The sequence below is a fragment of the Balaenoptera borealis genome (assembly GCF_965194805.1).
Source record: "Balaenoptera borealis genome assembly, chromosome: 1".
Classification (NCBI taxonomy): Eukaryota; Metazoa; Chordata; class Mammalia; order Artiodactyla; family Balaenopteridae; genus Balaenoptera; species Balaenoptera borealis.
The window spans coordinates 80,994,236-81,010,237 of NC_138860.1; the positions used below are offsets into that span (position 1 = coordinate 80,994,236).

At 51.7% G+C, this 16,002-nt stretch overlaps 2 protein-coding genes and 1 long non-coding RNA gene across 13 annotated transcripts in view; 1 reads left to right on the plus strand and 2 right to left on the minus strand.

Annotated features, from left to right (window-relative positions):
• The window catches only part of LOC309622725 (uncharacterized protein), a 48,973-nt gene extending 34,961 nt beyond the window's left edge, over positions 1–14,012 (plus strand). For 5 of the 10 annotated variants that reach the window (XR_014241070.1, XR_014241072.1, XR_014241073.1 and 2 more), the window contains 2 exons: positions 10,998–11,115; positions 13,679–14,012. Coding sequence is in view for 3 of the 10 variants with exons in the window: in XM_082378827.1 (XP_082234953.1) it covers positions 4,206–4,247; positions 10,998–11,070 (115 nt within the window). In the remaining 7 variants the exon portion in view is untranslated. Of the gene's footprint in view, positions 1–4,205; positions 4,248–4,584; positions 7,779–10,976; positions 11,116–13,678 lie in introns of all 10 variants that reach the window. The other 5 variants (XM_082378827.1, XM_082378825.1, XM_082378826.1 and 2 more) reach the window with 3 other exon arrangements.
• RHBG (Rh family B glycoprotein) overlaps positions 1–16,002 on the minus strand; it is a 64,157-nt gene that overhangs the window by 6,465 nt on the left and 41,690 nt on the right. The gene's annotated exons all lie outside the window — the stretch shown is intronic.
• LOC309622770 lies at positions 7,785–10,920 on the minus strand. The gene is made up of 3 exons (XR_014241122.1): positions 8,546–10,920; positions 8,359–8,378; positions 7,785–8,304 (listed from the first exon to the last, which is right to left on the minus strand). It is a non-coding gene; the product is annotated as an uncharacterized lncRNA (long non-coding RNA).

Sequence of the window (16,002 nt, forward strand, 5' to 3'; positions counted from 1 at the left end):
ATTTCCCAGTAACAGCACTCTGCCTAGGTGCCTTCCTTTGATCCTCCAACACTGTGAGGTAGCTGTTACTAACCGCATTTTACAAACAGGAGCTACACATTCAAATGTGTTGCTAATGTCACTCAGTGGTTTCAAATCCAATACTTTTTCTACTTCTCTACTCTACCATGCTTGCCTGAGGGAAGGACTAGAGAGGGTGAGGTAGGTAGACTGGGATGGGAATGAGCTAAGAAGGGAGGGAATCTGTGCATCAGCGGAGAGGGAAACCCCACTGTGAGATGCAAGGCCTGGTTGTGAGCACGGGCTGACTTTTTTTTTTTTTTTTAACTTTTCATGTAGTTAGCTGGAAATGTGTATTTGGGATCTGCTGAGGCTCATCCACAGGAGACTTCAAACCTATATTATTAGCCACACCATTTGGCTTTATATTATTATTGTTGTATCCCATTAACGCGTTTGACCACAGGATCTCCAAAGGAGAATAGAGGGCCTGAGGGCACTGGTGGGTTGAGGGTTTACATCCTACAAAACAAGCACCTCAATGGAAAGGGGGAATAGAAGGCAGGAGCGATGTGGGAGTGAGGGTTTGTGTCTGCCTCATGCGTACATACGGTGTGTGGGTGTGTGGATAGGGTTGTCAGGAGAATGATGGGTGACAGTGTTTGTGGGCTGTGTATGTCTGCTTATGAGGGTGAGAAACTGAGTGATGTGTGACCTGGTATGAGATTGGATGTGCGTGATCCATGGTGGGTAGGAAGCTCAGATGTGAGATTAGGGATTCCTGGCTACATATAGCTATAAATCCACTAGAGGAAGAGACACCCTGGGATCTGGGGGGTTTTACCAAATGCAGACATCACAGTGACACCACTGAGTCCTGCCTTCTGCCTCCCCCAACCTTTATACCAGATAACACTTCCTCCAGCTAAACCCAATAGGAGAACCGATGGAATGGGGATGCGTGGAGGCTGGGTTGAAAGGGGCACAGAAGGGCCTTACCAATTTCTCTTTTGTATCATCACATTTCTGTGTCCAAGAATTTTTAGTTCTGTTCTTCGGATCTTGCTACATCCACCTATTCCTACTGGAAAACAAATTTTAAGCTAGGTTCTTTACCTATTTCTCTCCTCAGCCCTTTATCCCAATACCCTCCCCTATTGAATTCTGAGTCCAGGAGTTCAAAGGAAATTTTCTTCTAAATATTTGTCTCAAGTTTTACATTTTCACTCACACCCTCACCCTGGGACAAAATTTTTCCAATCTAGGCATCAAAAAGATTTTGTTGAAAGGTCCTTACAATAATAGGAATCAACACAATCAGAAAGGCTAGGGAATGAAAGAGAATGAGCAAATGTGACTGAACCAAGGTCTATGTTTAGGTGCCATTATTAACCAGCCTCAGATCAGGTATTTGTACAGTGGGGGTAAGAATTTATATCCTCAGGGTTGTTACATGGAGCAAATGAAGAATTCTATATAAAAGATCTTATATGTTATGATACCCACAGGTAAAGAGTAATTCTTAGATTGCAGAGTAGCTAAAGGCTACAGTTTGAAACGACTGTTTGAAAGCATATGATTGATCTCAGAGTGCAAAAAGGACAGCTTTTTGGCATATTCTCGACTGAGGATCTCAAAACACTTAAACTTGAGAAAATTCCTCCTCCTTTTCAGCTTTGGCGTTGAGGAGGGACTCTTGGGACCTGAGGAAGCAGTGTCTGAAGCCTGGGGAGAGGAGGAACAGACCCCGGGAAGCCTGTTAAGGGAAGTGGCTGGAGTCCACGTGGCAGAATGACCATTGTATTTTTTTCTCCTTAATGGATCTTACCATGTATTGGTAAGAGTACTTAAGATTGGTAAACTGACTTATGTAAATAGAGGGGTATGGCTGTGTAAATGATAATTCCAAATTTATTCTATTAAGCTTCTGGAGTTACTAAAAAGAGTTTATTAAATTAAAGGACCAGTTAGGTAGTGGATATAATTAATGAACCAAAGAGAGTTCTGTCTATCAGTATGCAGACTTTTCTTCATCACTGAATGACTTTCAGAAAGGGTGTTTTCGGGGACTTCCCTGGCAGTCCAGTGGTTAAGACTTCCCGCTTCCAACGCAGGGGGTGCAGATTCAATCCCTGGTCTGGGAATTAAGATCCCACATGCCACGCAGTGCAGCCAGAAAAAAAAAAGGGGGGGGGGTTGTTTTCTGTCTTCTTGCCTCCCAACCCCCCACCTTCCCAACCACTGACTCTTTTTTTTTTTTTTTTTAATATTTATTTATTTATTTGGTTGTTCCGGGTCTTAGTTGCTTCATGTGGGCTCCTTAGTTTTGGCATAAGAACTGTTAGTTGCGGCATGCGAACTGTTAGTTGCGGCATGCATGTGGGATCTAGTTCCCTGGCCAGGGATCGAACCCGGACCCCCTGCATTGGGAGTGCATAGTCTTAGCCACTGTGCCACCAGGGAAGTCCCCCAACTGCTGACTCTTGATTCCCAAGGTTGATAACTCACCAGAGAGCACAGGCCCCTCTGCATTCTTCCACATCTGGAAGTCCTTCTGAGGTCTGTACTTCCCAAGGTCTGGGAGTTGGAATACTGATATTTATTTCTTCACCTCCTTTCCACAGTGATGTTCTGGGGATCTTTGACCTTTCCATCTTCCTTCCTTTGCTACTGAGACCTCAGAGATCTTGAGTGGTTATAGCACTGTCTCATTTAGAGGCAGGGTGTACCAACTTCCTTAGTTGTTAAATGAGTTTAGGTTAATGCTTTAAAATCATTGGAGTAGACAAAACCATAAAAACATTCTCAGAGCTTTGAGGTGAATGAGGAGCAGGGCTGTGGAAGGTAAGTGTGGGCCAGAGCATATTTAGATAGGAGAGAGGTAAGAGAAAAGGGGGAACCCTTCCTTGCCACCCAGGCTCTCCCAGGGCTCAGAATGACACCCCCCCCTCCTCTTGCCCTAATCCCCCCATTAAGGCTGCTCTGAGTTTGTTATGACAGCGGCTGAAGGCAGCTGAATTGCTGTTTGCTGTGTCTGCTAATTGGACTGAAGGGTTGGAATCTGGACACTGAAAGAGACCATTGTTGCTGTTTACCTTCCACAACTGCCTCCCTGGGGACCTTCTGGGTGAAGGGGAACAGCACGCCCTCAGGGTCATTGCACCCATTCCCTGTCTCTGCACAAGGGACTGGGGTGGGGGGAAAGTTCATCTCATTGCCTTGGAATGGTTTGAGCTCCCACAGCACAGAATAGACAGGCCCAACACCTGAGTCGGTCTCCAGGCCAGGCTTGGGGCCATTGGGAACTCCTAGGAGAGGGGAGGTTATATGTTTGTCCTTCTCTTCCCTATTCATTCCCTTCTTCAGGGGGCCTAGCATTGCCTCTTCCTCCAGCTGCTCAGGCTTAACCCCTGAAATTTTTCTTATTTGCTTTCTTCCAGACCAGTGATTCTCAACTTGGTTATGCACTAAAATCACCTAGGAAACTTTTAGAAAATACTGATATTTGGGTCCAGCGTATCCCAGAGTGCCTGAGAATGAGGCCTAGATCAGTATCATTTAAAAGGTCTGTTGGTGTTTCTAAATGTGCAGTTAAGGTTAAGAACCACTGATATAAGCTCATCTCTCTGCCTGGGAAACGCGCAAACACACACACACACGCACACCACACACACACCTGTGCACATGCAAGCAGGCACACACATACCCTTTCCTACTTTCCCTACCTTTCTATCACCGCCCCCCCCAAGCTCCTAATAGCTATAATACTATCAGGCAGATTGTGTATCTTCCTCATCTTTATTACTAAATTCCTCATAGGAGCCTTAGAATTTAGGATGGAATTTAGAAGTCTGTAACCTGTCCACTACTTCAACCTGAGCTCTACCCCAAGGGCAGAAACTATGACTCCATCTCCCTGTGGATTTCCAAGTAGGATCCAGATGAGGACTGATCTAATCCGGGACACTTAAATCATTAGGGATGAAGGAGTGTGAGTTTCAGAGTTTCATTGACTCTTGATCTCTTCCTCCCCCAAAATAGTATTGGCTATTTGGAGATCTTCAGAGAGGAGAAACTGTCTTCAGAAATACATCTGCCCCTTTCCTTGCTGTTTCCAAATGTTTCTGCTTCTCTTCCCTTTAGCTTCTCGTCTGGGGTGGGTGGGTGGGTTCTCCACCACCCTCCCACCCTCTTTCCTCCACAAGGGCACCAGAGCCGTATCCAGCACCACGGACAGCTCCCAGGCGGTGAGTGAGGTCGCTGTGCTGACCCCCTTTGGGAGGGTTAGGAGGGGATCCTGTCTGCACGGTTATATATCAAAGACTCTAGAATTTTTAATCTTTGGGAGTTGTTTGCAGGCACCTGTTGAGTCTCAGGGAGAGGAAAAGGCTGAGGGCAGTTGCCATTCCGTCTCCAGGAAACTGGGTTTGTCCCCTTTGGGGAGTCTGAATGAGAGGGCTCCAGCAGTAGGGAGGTTGAGGGTTAAATTTCAGGAAGAATTTAACCTAAGCTCATGTAAGATACAGAGTGTATGGATCAGGTAGAGCCTTAGATAGCATCAGCTCTATAGCCCTCATTTTACAGATTCCCAAGAGAGTGGAGGAGGTATGACCAAGGTCACTCAGCTGGTTAGTGGAAAGGCCAAGATCCAGGCTCCTGGTTTCCAGCCTGGCCCTGCTTATTGTGTCTGATACCTCCTTAAGGAGTCTCCCTGCCTGAGTTGGGTGGAGCAGTCCTACTGCAGGTAGGTAGAGTTCACAGGTTGCCCCCATACAAAAAAGCACAGGATGCATGTCCAGGCATGTGAGGTGTCCACACAAGCCAGGAAGAGATGGAACTGACTGCTCTCTCTGTCTGAGAAGGCTGGGAAGGGAGGCCTCAGGGAGAAGCACAGCGGAAGGCATACCTAGCAGTAGCTGGTAAGCCCATGGGAGAAAAGGCAAGGGGGCAACAACCTGCCAGGGCAAAGAGGCCAGTGGATGTCCACAAGGAGTCTCCAGAGGCCAGCAAGAGTCACGCAAACTGGAATGGGGCCTGGGAAAGGCCCTTCTGCGTGCCCAGTCCTGCTCCCCCAACACCGCAAGCCTGGAAACAAAGGGGCCATTCTTTCTAGGATTTGATGCCGCCATCTCCGGCTGGCAGTGCCAGGTGGTGGGGGCATCGGGGGTGTCAATCCATTATCGCCCCCAACTCTCTAGGTCCTCTGGGGCTGGATGTTGGGGAGGTGGGTGTTCCATGCTATGTTGCCATGGCAACCACCCCAACCCCCACCTTCCAAAGCACAAAGAGAGACAGCTTGCACCGCCCCCCCACCCAGGAAGAACCTGGGTCTGGTTGGGAATCTTCCTTTGGGAATCCTCCTTTCTGATGCACAAGCCATGGCATGCATAAGCATCACCCTCTTTTCAGCTGAAGGTTCAGCCATCAGCAGACCATACAGGCAGGGAGGCTGGTACATCCAGAGTCTATGGGCAAGGTTGTGTAAGTGAGTCCCTTGTACTTAACCCTCTCTCCCCCCAAGCTCTCCTGTCTCTCCTCACCTATAGCCAAGGCCATCCTAGGCCTTCTCAACTGAAGCAACGGTGCCTTCACCTACTCTTTCCCAGAAGCGAAGGACACCTCACTACCCCTAGCAAGCCCCCAGGCTGTGGGAACAGAGAAGATGGGGTCATTCCTGCCACCCTCCATCTGTACCCTCCGCCATTACTCATTAGGCATTCTGCCCCCTCCTTCCGCTTGTTAAGCCTGATTTGCATACATTTGCATAATACAACTCATTTGCATTCCAGGAGGCTCTTGGTAGAAGCCAGGAAAAATGGGGAGGGGGGTTGGAGAAGAGAGAAAAGGGGAGAGATTTTGTTTTCATCAAAGTGTGTGTGTTGGAGGGGGAGGTGGCAGGAAGAAGACAGAAATAAAAACTCACACTACTTTCTTTCTTCCCTTCTGCCCTCCCTCCCTATGCTACACTCAAATGCCAAAGAGAGATGCCAAGGGGCCGGCTTTTCTGTCCTTTTTTGTCTTGCTTCCTCCGGCCTTGGCTCCCTAGCCTGGCCCCCCACCTTGTTGGGCTCAGGCTTCAGAAAGAAAGGGGCAAGGGTAGGAGGCAAGCTGTGGGAACGGAAGCAGAGGGAGCGAGGGAGGCCACCATCTTAGGTAGCTGGCGCCTATAAAATGGCCGCCTCTGACAGGTGTGGGCCGAGAGCCAGCCTTGGTTGGTGGGCAGGGAGGGAGGTGAGACCATAAGAAGGACTTTCTGGCTGACCAGGAACATTGCTGAGTCTTCCTACTAGTGGAATTGTGAGAAGAGGATGGGGAGAGAAGGAAGGAGGGAGAGATGAGGGATGGCAGCCCCAGAAGAGACATGAACCTCACATAGGATCAGGGGTGGTAGAGAGGCCTCTGTGTTGAGTTTAGTTCCAGACCCCTCATGGGTGCCAGTGGTTAGAGAACTTGGAGGACTATGAAGAGTGTAAAACAAAAATACGGGAAGAATCAGAAGTGGGAGTATCAGCAGGAAGGGGAGGGGGAGAGGGTAAGGTGTGGGCAGGCAGGATTATCTGTCAGTTTGAGGGTTTCTCTGGGGTCGGTGAAGGGCCGCTCGCTATGTACTTGAGGTGAAGTTCCAAGTCTTCTCTCCTCAGCCCAGCAGTCTGGCTTCCACCTTCATAACTGGTGAAACCTGTGCCCTCTCCAGCCTCTCACACAGACTCTTCAGCTGGACCCAATGGCCCTTGCTCAAGCCTGGTGACCTCTGTGGAACATTTCCTACTGATATCCATTTCATACTGATGTCTTCTCCTTTGGCCTTTGGTTCTTCTGTTATATCCCTGATTATTATATCCCTGATTATATCCCTGATTATTATTATTATTATTATTATTATTATTATTATTATTATTATTATTATTATTATTATATCCCTGTTATATCCCCGATTATTCATTCTGGGTTCTAGTCATTCAGTCCTCTGGGTAGATCAGTTCTCCAGCCAGAATTGTTTCCCAAGGTTCTGCTTTCAGCTCTTTTTTTTTTTCCCTTTCCACTCATGCTCTTTCACTTTTATCATTTCAACCATCATTTGGAATTAAAACGCTCACTCATTTCTCTAAACTCCAGATTTGCACCCTAACTACTGTGGTCCTGTCATTAGCTCCCAGATCAGACTGGAGTGGTGCCTCTGATTGGCTAAGCCTGGACCGCATGACCAGGCCCTAGCTGCAAGGAAACCAGGGAAAGTACCTGTGCTTTTGGCTTCTGTAGTGGCTTATAAGTACAACCTCCCTCCAAAACTCATGAGATGGCCATTCCCCAAACACAGGGAGGGCATTTAGATGCTTACTCACTCGGCATTGTGCTTTCAGTCTTGCGCTACATTCCTGCTTCCCCACCTCTATCAATAGCATCATTAAACGTCTAGGTCCTCAGGTGCAAATCCTGAGCATTATCCTGGCTTTGCCTTCTTCCTTTCCCCTTCATCCAGATCGGTCACATCAGAACCCATCACTTCGTCCTCAGTAGCGCTTCTCACATCCATGCCTTCCTTTCCCTTACCCATATCTCCATGTCAGCTCATTCACTGAACAGGCATTTATTGCGTGCCTACTGTGTGCCAGGTGCTATGTTGAAGAGGAAGGTGGAATACAAAGCTGCTTTGAGGGCCTAGCAGCCTGGTGGGGGAGGCAGACACGAATAATCACAAGACAGTGTAAAGGCTGCTGCCCTGAAGACTTATACAAGGTGCTTTGCAGCATGCGGGCCGGAGCCCTGGGACACCTTAGGTGAGTTAAGGAAGGCTTCCTGGAGGGGGCCAAAAGATAAGTGATAAAATAAAGGGGATAAAAGTGATAAAAGTTAAGCAGGGGCTAACAGTCTAAGGTGTCTGACGAAGTGCATGGTGGGGAGTGGACAGCATATGTGAAGGCAAGGAGGTAGGAAAGAGCATGTTGTGTCAGGCGACTAGAGTGTCACTCAGAGGGAGTCTGGACTGGGAGGAGATGGGAAATGGAGGCAGAAGTTCAGTTATTAGGAGCCTTATGTGCTTCACCAGGGAGACTGGATTTGATAGGGGCACTGGGCAGTTAGCTGACAGCCTCAGAGGTGCTGAGTGCAGAGTATGGCTCGGGGACAGCACATAACCACCCCCAGGATGAAGGGGGAAACCCGAAGCTAGCTGCCCGCTGAGCCCAGCACCCACCAGATGCTTAACTGGCTCTTGGCTGGTTCTGAACAAATAGAGGAATGTGAGAGGAGTGGGAGCCACCTGAAGAAGGGTCTCTGCCTCTCCCCCCTCTAGAATCACCCTCACTCCTCTCTACACACACACACCTGCACGGCCTCTCTACCCACACACACCTGCACGGCCTCTCTACCACACACACCTGCACGGCCTCTCTACCACACACACCTGCACGGCCTCTCTACCCACACACACCTGCACGGCCTCTCCACCCACACACACACCTGCACGGCCTCTCTACCCACACACACACCTGCACGGCCTCTCTACCCACACACACCTGCACGGCCTCTCCACCCACACACACACCTGCACGGTCGGGGCAGGCTCAGGGGAGCTCCCTGGGAAGAGATGTGGAGAAGCCAAGGTTGGTCCCCAGCACAGTGAGTGCCCTGAGGTCAGGACAGGAGGTGGACCTCTGGGGACTGGAGTGAAGAACAGAGAAGTTCAGTCCTGGAAACTTCCTGGAGGAGGGAGTGGGAGAAGGGGTAAGGGAGGGTCCAGGGGTGGGCCAAGGCTCTGAGGAGATTCTTCCTAGAGAAGGGGTGAGAGGCTGGAGAGACAGCTGAGGAGGTGACGATGCCACTGCCGGCCACTAGGGTGGAATGTAAGTGGGTGTGCCGCCTACCGCCCCTCCCCCAGGCGCAGCCTCTGCACAAAGACCTCTCTGTGAGTAGCTGTGGAAGTGGCCATGTCAGGTGCGGGGGCTTAGCTCCCAGGGCCCACTGGGAGTGGGCTGGAATGGGGTTGGAGGAGGGGAGGGTGAGGGGTGGCCTCAAGCTTTAGCCAGGTCCTCGAAGGAACCAGAAGCTGAGATCTGGCCAGGTCTCACAGTGAGGCCGTCCATGGTAGAGCCGTTCCCAGGACAAGCTCCCCTCCAGCACCAAGGCTCTGCCCCTGCTCCCGCCCCATGTCTTTCCAGGTGTAACTCCGATCCTGCCAGGCCTGTCCAACCTCCCTTCCCCAACTGTACATGCCCTCCCATAGTGCCTCTGCGGCTGGCCCCGCCCGGAGCCTCTCCTTCCAGCATAGAGTCCCCTCCAGCTCTGCACAGAGCTCCCCGTGCAGGGAGGGCTATGTTGGGAGGGTGGAAACTCAAGACTGACCAGAGCCCGAAAAGGAGTCCAAGGTCCCCTCGGTCTCCACACCCAGGGGAGGTTTCTCTCCTTGCCTGGCCTCAGTGTCACTTATGCTAATCGGCAGTGTGGGTTGACCTTCTCCCCTACGTCCAACCCTCCGTTGGGTACACCGTCCCTGCTAATAAAAGTTTGGATTTGGGGCACTGGAAGCGGTAGAATGACAGTGGACACACCTCAGCTGGCAGGTCGCTCACAGATTTGATAGAGGGGCTCCGGCCATAGGAAGAACAGCAAAAGAAGGAGGTTTTGGTTTTCGACTCTGGCATAGGACAGGCTGGTCGAGATACAAATTCTATCTTCCCTCCCTGACTAGCTGGGTGGCCTTAGGCAAGTCACTTAACGTCTTTGGATCCTAACTTCCTTCCACGGTTATCCTGAGGATCAAATAGGTCGGTGTGGATGAAAGTGTTTTCAAGGCTGTGTGCAGATGTCCAGTGCCCATTCTAAATGCTGAGGGACACAGAGTTAGAGGGGCCACGATAGGCAGATGGGGACAATCGAGGAAGGCTTCCGGAGTTTGGAAATGAGGGAGTGGGTTGCTGGGGAGGAGAGTGAAGGGACTCTGGGTGCAAAACGTGATGAAGCCCTGTCTGGGAAGCGTGGCGGGGCTCTGCGGACTGGCTGGGGCTCTCTGGTCTCAAGCAGGTGAGCCTCTTGCTGAGACAGGTTTGGGAAGCACTTGTTTTTAACAACTATGTGGTGAAATGGACTCCATGACCACAGCTTCTTTCATCCTTCTCAGGAAGAACTTCCCGCTGGCCCTGTGTAAATACTGTCCAGCCATTCCGGGAAGAGAGGAGGGGTGGAGTGAAGCTCGATTTCCCTTCATGGCCCTAACCCACTCTGCTCCCTCATCTCAATGCTCTCCAGAGGGAACCTTAGCTGGACATTGTGACCCTCCACTGAATGTGTACAAAATGGTACCTCCTCCGAGCCTTGCCACTTAGGACCCTCCCAAGTCCCTGATTTCAAGGTTCCTCAGCACCGTCAGGAGTGAGCCAAATTCAGACCAGTTTAGATCTCTCGGCTGGTGGGCCAGGGAGACTTTGAGCAGGAGGGTCTTTTGTCTCTAAGCAGTCATCCCTTGTTGTACAAACAAGAGTCTCGAGGAGGAATCCCCACAGGTAGCAATGGAGCCTTTAGGCCTGGAGGGAAGGGACAGGCTGAGGCTGGCATATGGAGGGAGAGCCCTGGGCACAGGGTCATGAGCTTCACCCAGCTGGGGCTACCTTCTGCTGGGTCTGTCCATCTGGCACCAGCTGGCTTCCCGGCACTGCCCCCGCAACCAACCAGACGCCTTCTTCTTCTGTTACCATGGCAATTGGCTGCCATCTTGTACTTGGGGCACTATCTCATATCTGGATTTTCCCATGGGGTTCCTGGAGGATGGGAGATAGGTCTCCAGGGGATTTATCCCTCCTCTTGATATCCATCCAATAAAAAATCATATTAATATATGGTTTTTAAAAATAGCCAAAACGAAGGCTTACTATATGTCAGGCTCTGCTAAATACTCTCTATGTGTTATTTAACATGGATAAGAAAGCATTAATGAGGCAAAATTTAAGAGGTTCCCACTCAGTTTCCTGTTTCTTTGACAGACTTTTCCTCTCTCCAACCAGGAAATTCCATGATCTTGCTTACTGCTGTCTTGGGAAGTCCTTTCCAGTGTCTAACCAAGATCTGTACTACTGAAGTACCAGTTCTTTGACCCTTGGCTTGACATGGCTCATCTGAGAGGTAAGGAAGGAACTGCCACCCAGCTTTAGTCACTTTATTGAGCTTCCTGGACTCCAGCTGTTGGGATAGGGAAACTGAGACTTGGCCAGATTGGTGACAGGCCCAAGTGCCCCTTAAAGACTTGGAGGTCCCAAGTCTAAAAGCTTTTGTTTAGAGAAGTGGAGTCAGTGTCACAAATGCTTTGAAATTTCCCTTCCTTGCCCCCATCCCTACTCAAAGAAAGAGGCAGGAGCCAGAGACCACTGGCAAGTGATAGTCTTCTAGCTCGGGTGCAGTGGGGGTGGAAGGCAGTCTCCCCCTCCAGCCACTGGGGACGTTCCAGCAGGGTCCCTGAGAGATCCTGGGAGGGTAAGAATTCCCTCCCTCTGTAGCTCAAGCAGAAGGCTGGGAATGGTCACCTTGAGCTAGAGGGGCACCTCTAAGGGGCACTGTGCCGGGGCCAGCTTTGCAAGGGAATCCTGAACGAGGAGCAGGTGGAGAGAGAAAGGAGGCCATTCTCAACTGAGGAAGGGTGGGCTGGCAGGGAGGGGCTAGGGATAATTTACGATATCACTGTTCTCCGCCCCGCTTTCCCAGCCCCCACCCTCTTCCCAGCCCCCTGCTACTGTACGGTTGCTAGGAGATGCTCCCTCTGTCTGGAGCTGGGAGGGTGTACCAGGCGGAGACTGTTCCATCTGGACTCCTCCTCCCCCACCCAGGGGAGGGCCCTGCGCTGGGCTTCATCTACCACCCCTTCCCAGGCCCCGAGAGACACCAGTTTCCTCTGCTGTTCCCCCAAATCCAGCCAGCCTGGGGCTAGCAGGGTTCCCAGACAGGCTGAGGATCTGGAGCAAGGAAGGGAAAGGGAGCTGTGGAGGGAGAGGCTAACAGACTTAGCGGGCACTGAGGAGAAGCTGGCTCACGTCGGGGCCTCTGGGAGCCAGCCCAGGCTGGGAGTAGGGCCACAGGGGGTCAGGGACACAGGCCTCAAGGAGCCCAGGTCTGAGGGAGACTGAGTCCTTACCTTTGGGGAGCTTCCAGTTTGATGGGTGAGGCAGGCCTCCCATCCCCACCCCTCCATAGTATGGTCAAGGTCAAGGTTAGGGACTGGCAAAGGTGGGGTTGGGGGCAGGGAAGGGAAGGAGGAGGTGGGACAGGGATGAAGGAGGCAAGTCTGGAAAGTCTGAGAGTCTAGGTAGGAGGAAGGTGACACTGATCTGAGCAGAGTTGGGCAGCGCAGCGGTGTGGCCTAGATCCCCTTCTCTTTCTGAAATTCTCTTCTCAGATTTTAAAGCCGTTGGAGAAGTCGGGTGAGGTGAACTTTGGGGGCTCCCAACTCCGGGTGGGGCAGGAAAGGAATGCTGTGCCCACAGCTGTGCTTCTGACACCTGATTTCTGTGTAGCCCCTATTGATTTTATTCTTTCCTAGGCACAGCTTCCCTCCACCCCAGGAAGGAAGGGACTAACCTTGATCTGGCACCCACTTGCTTGTGTAAGCCCTTTCCTAGCCATTGTCTCAGTTAATCTTCCAACGGTCCTGAAAACTGGGTGATACTGTCCCCACTTTACAAAGGCATAATCAGAGCCCCAAGTCATAGGACTAGTAAGTTGGGCTGGGCTTCAAATGGGACTTGGTGGCTCCCAAAGCATAGTCTGTGTCCCTCCCCTGTGCTGACTTCCTGCAGAACATGTTCCAAACACAATCGGAGGGACTGAGAGGAGAGACGACCAGATGGGCAGGGGGCCTTCTCTGCATGTTCTCAGGGGAGGAAGGGGCGCTCCTTCTCAGGTGCAGGACTGAAGTCTGAGGAATGCTGAAACAGTCCTTGCAGGTTAAAGACAGGACTGGGGGGACTTCCCTGGTGGCGCAGTGGTTAAGAATCTGCCTGCCAATGCAGGGGACACGGGTTTGAGCCCTGGTCCAGGAAGATCCCACATGCCGCGCAGCAACTAAGCTCGTGCACCACAACTACTGAGCCTGCACTAGAGCCCGCGAGCCACAACTACTGACCCCGCGTGTCACAACTACTGAAGCCCGTGCGCCTAGAGCCCATGCTCCACAACAAGAGAAGCCACCGCAATGAGAAGCCTGCGCACCACAACGAAGAGTAGCCCCCGCCCACCACAACTAGAGAAAGCCCGCACGCAGCAACGAAAACCCAACACAGCCAAAAATAAATAAATACATTTTAAAAAAAAAGACAGGACTGGGGAAGAGGCCATGGGAGCTGTAGAAGTCAACAAAATCTTCCCAGGTTTGTCCCTAGCCAAGGAAATATGCCTTCTGTCTTCCTGAAGCAAGTCCCTTGGGCCACCGCCGAGCCTCTCACCTGTCTGGGATCTGAGTTCCTGCCCTGGGCATGCCCTCTCTGCCTCCCCCTCCACACACGCAACCCCTGCCATGGCCCTGCGTAGAGCACCTAGACGTTCCTAGACTCATCCATTGTCATGGTGGCCCCCTTTTACGTGGAGCCCTCCCCGGTCTCTCGCCTTTCCTGGCCACTGGATGCTTGTCCTCTGCCTCCTGCTAAGGTCTCCATCCAAAGAGAACCTTTTTCAATCTTGACATTTTTTTTCTTTTCAGACCAAAAAGAAGAACCTACTTCACCCAGCTGGCTTGGGTTCCCTCTGAGAAGCCATCCTGATTGACTGAAAGATAAGGCTAAACTCTAGCAAGTTGAAGAGCTCTTTCAAGAAGCCTTTGAGCCAGAGAGAAGTGGGGAGGCCCTAGCCTCCAGCCTGGGCAGCCCACTGTACCTGGAGCCACCTGGGATAAGACTTTGCTTCACCATTGCTCCCAGGTCTACAAGCTGTCCGTCCCACCCGTCCTGGTCTCTCTTGTGTTGTCTGAGCTGAGATTCCTCTGAGATGGATGTCCGATCTCCTGTCTAATAAAGACTCTTGAATACTGAACAACAGTACTAGTGGTAGTGGATGTACCTGGGCAGGGGAGGGGCTAAACGAGAGGAGGGCAGTACCGGGCTCCCTCTAAGAGACCAATGCTATAAAAGCCACCATTGCAACAAAAGGGGGACGCCTCACTAAGGCAGAACTCCCACCTGTGGGGGGTGGGTTGGGGAGGAAAGATCTTGGCTCCTTCCACCTCTCTGAGCCACCCCAAGGCCCCTGGGAACACCATCCATGATCTGGTCAGTCCCAACTCAGAGCAGTGGGCTGATGCTCCCAGCCAAGGAGGTCCCTAGGTACCACCCCAAGGACCAAGAGGATGGGAGAGGGTGGGGTTGCTCCCCCAGAGTGCCTGTGTGGGAGGTCACTGGATGGCCCTCTGTCTCAGCCACAAAGGGACACATCCTTAGAAATGTCCTCCAGGGTTTGAACAGACCAGAGAGAAAGAGCATCCCTGCTTCACAGGGCCACCCACTCCTGCTTCCTCTCTGTCCACCCTCAGTAGACGCAGAAGGGGATGAATATGCCTAACAAGAGGGATTCAGGTTAGACAGCAGGTAGGACTTCCCAACAATACCTGGGAGGGAACCTGAGGGAGCAGGGGAACCACAGCAAGAAGGAGCTGTGCTCTTGGCCTCATTTCCCCCATAACACACCTGCGTAAAACATGCTCCCCCAAAAGATAGCGCCCCCCTCCAATCTCTAGAGAGTTCCTGCTGGAAAGTGTTACCAGAGTCCAGAGTGCCAGCTCCTTTTAAGCCTTCTACCACTCCCTAAAAAGTCCTTCCTCCCATCTAACAACAATCCCTCCATGGAACTATAGCTGGAATCCTGGGATTTTTCTAAATAAAAAGGCTTAAGATAATACACACAGTTCAATTCCAATAGCACAAGAGGAAAAGTATGCCTCTTACCCTCCCCTGTTCCCAGCCACCCACCTCCTCTCCCAAGAGGCAACCACTGGTGCCTACGTCCTCCCTGAGATACTCTGCGCATCCAAGCACGTATGTCTACACACCCCTCCCCTTCCATTTAAACACTGACCACAGCATTTTTAGCTCCTCTAGACCAGGGCTCCTAGCCTCAGGTCAAGATGAACCACAGGGGATCCTTGCATCTGCTGAAATTGCATACAGAATGCTGGCTAGGCACCTGGGCATGATTTCCAGGAAGAAGGAATGCATTAAGAGCCACCTGGTCTAGCCCAGCTCCTCATTTTACAGAGGAAACTGAGGCCAGAGAGGGGAAGGGCTGTGTCCAGGGTCCTCAGCATGGTGGAGGCCCATGAGGAGAATTCCAAGTTCCCCTAACCTACATTCCAAGGAGCCCCAGGATCCTCCACAAGGACAGGGTCTAGGAGGGCTGATTGAGGCCAAGGATGCACCCAGGAAAAGGCAGTTCCATTTGTATCACAATCTGGCATATTTAAGGGGCGGAGCCTGGGCTCACCAGGTCAGGCAAGTGCTTCTGAAGTCCCCAGACCTCCTTTCAGGATCCTTCCCACTGCGCAGCCTTGCAAGGACCCATTGCAGCCTTGGGGTCAGCCCCCAGAGGAGGAGGGGTGAATGGAGACAGGGTCTGGCCTGGGATCAGCAAGAAGGAAGTTGCCCAGGTCTGCCCTCCCCCTCCCCCTGCTTTTGTTTGGACCCTGGAGGCTAAGCATCAACCCTCTATGGCTTCCTTACCCTCTGGATATTGGGGGGCCTGGGCAGGGAAAAGCAGCCCTCTGCCTCCATTAGTGGCCTGGCCTCCTGGCTTGGAAGGGAGGCTCCTGGTGAAGGAGCTGGGGCGGCAGGAGGAGGTGGGAGGAAGGACTTATCTGAGCACAGGAAAAGAAAGCAGGACACTAGTGACAGCAGGTGGGAGAGGAGCCACAGAGGGTGGGCTGCCTTTTGGAAACAGAAAGACCCAGACCCAGACAGGGGCAGAAGGGGTGCGGAGGGAACCCTCCCTCAACAGGGATGCCAGGACTGGGCTGGGAGGGTCCAGGCAGACACTTAA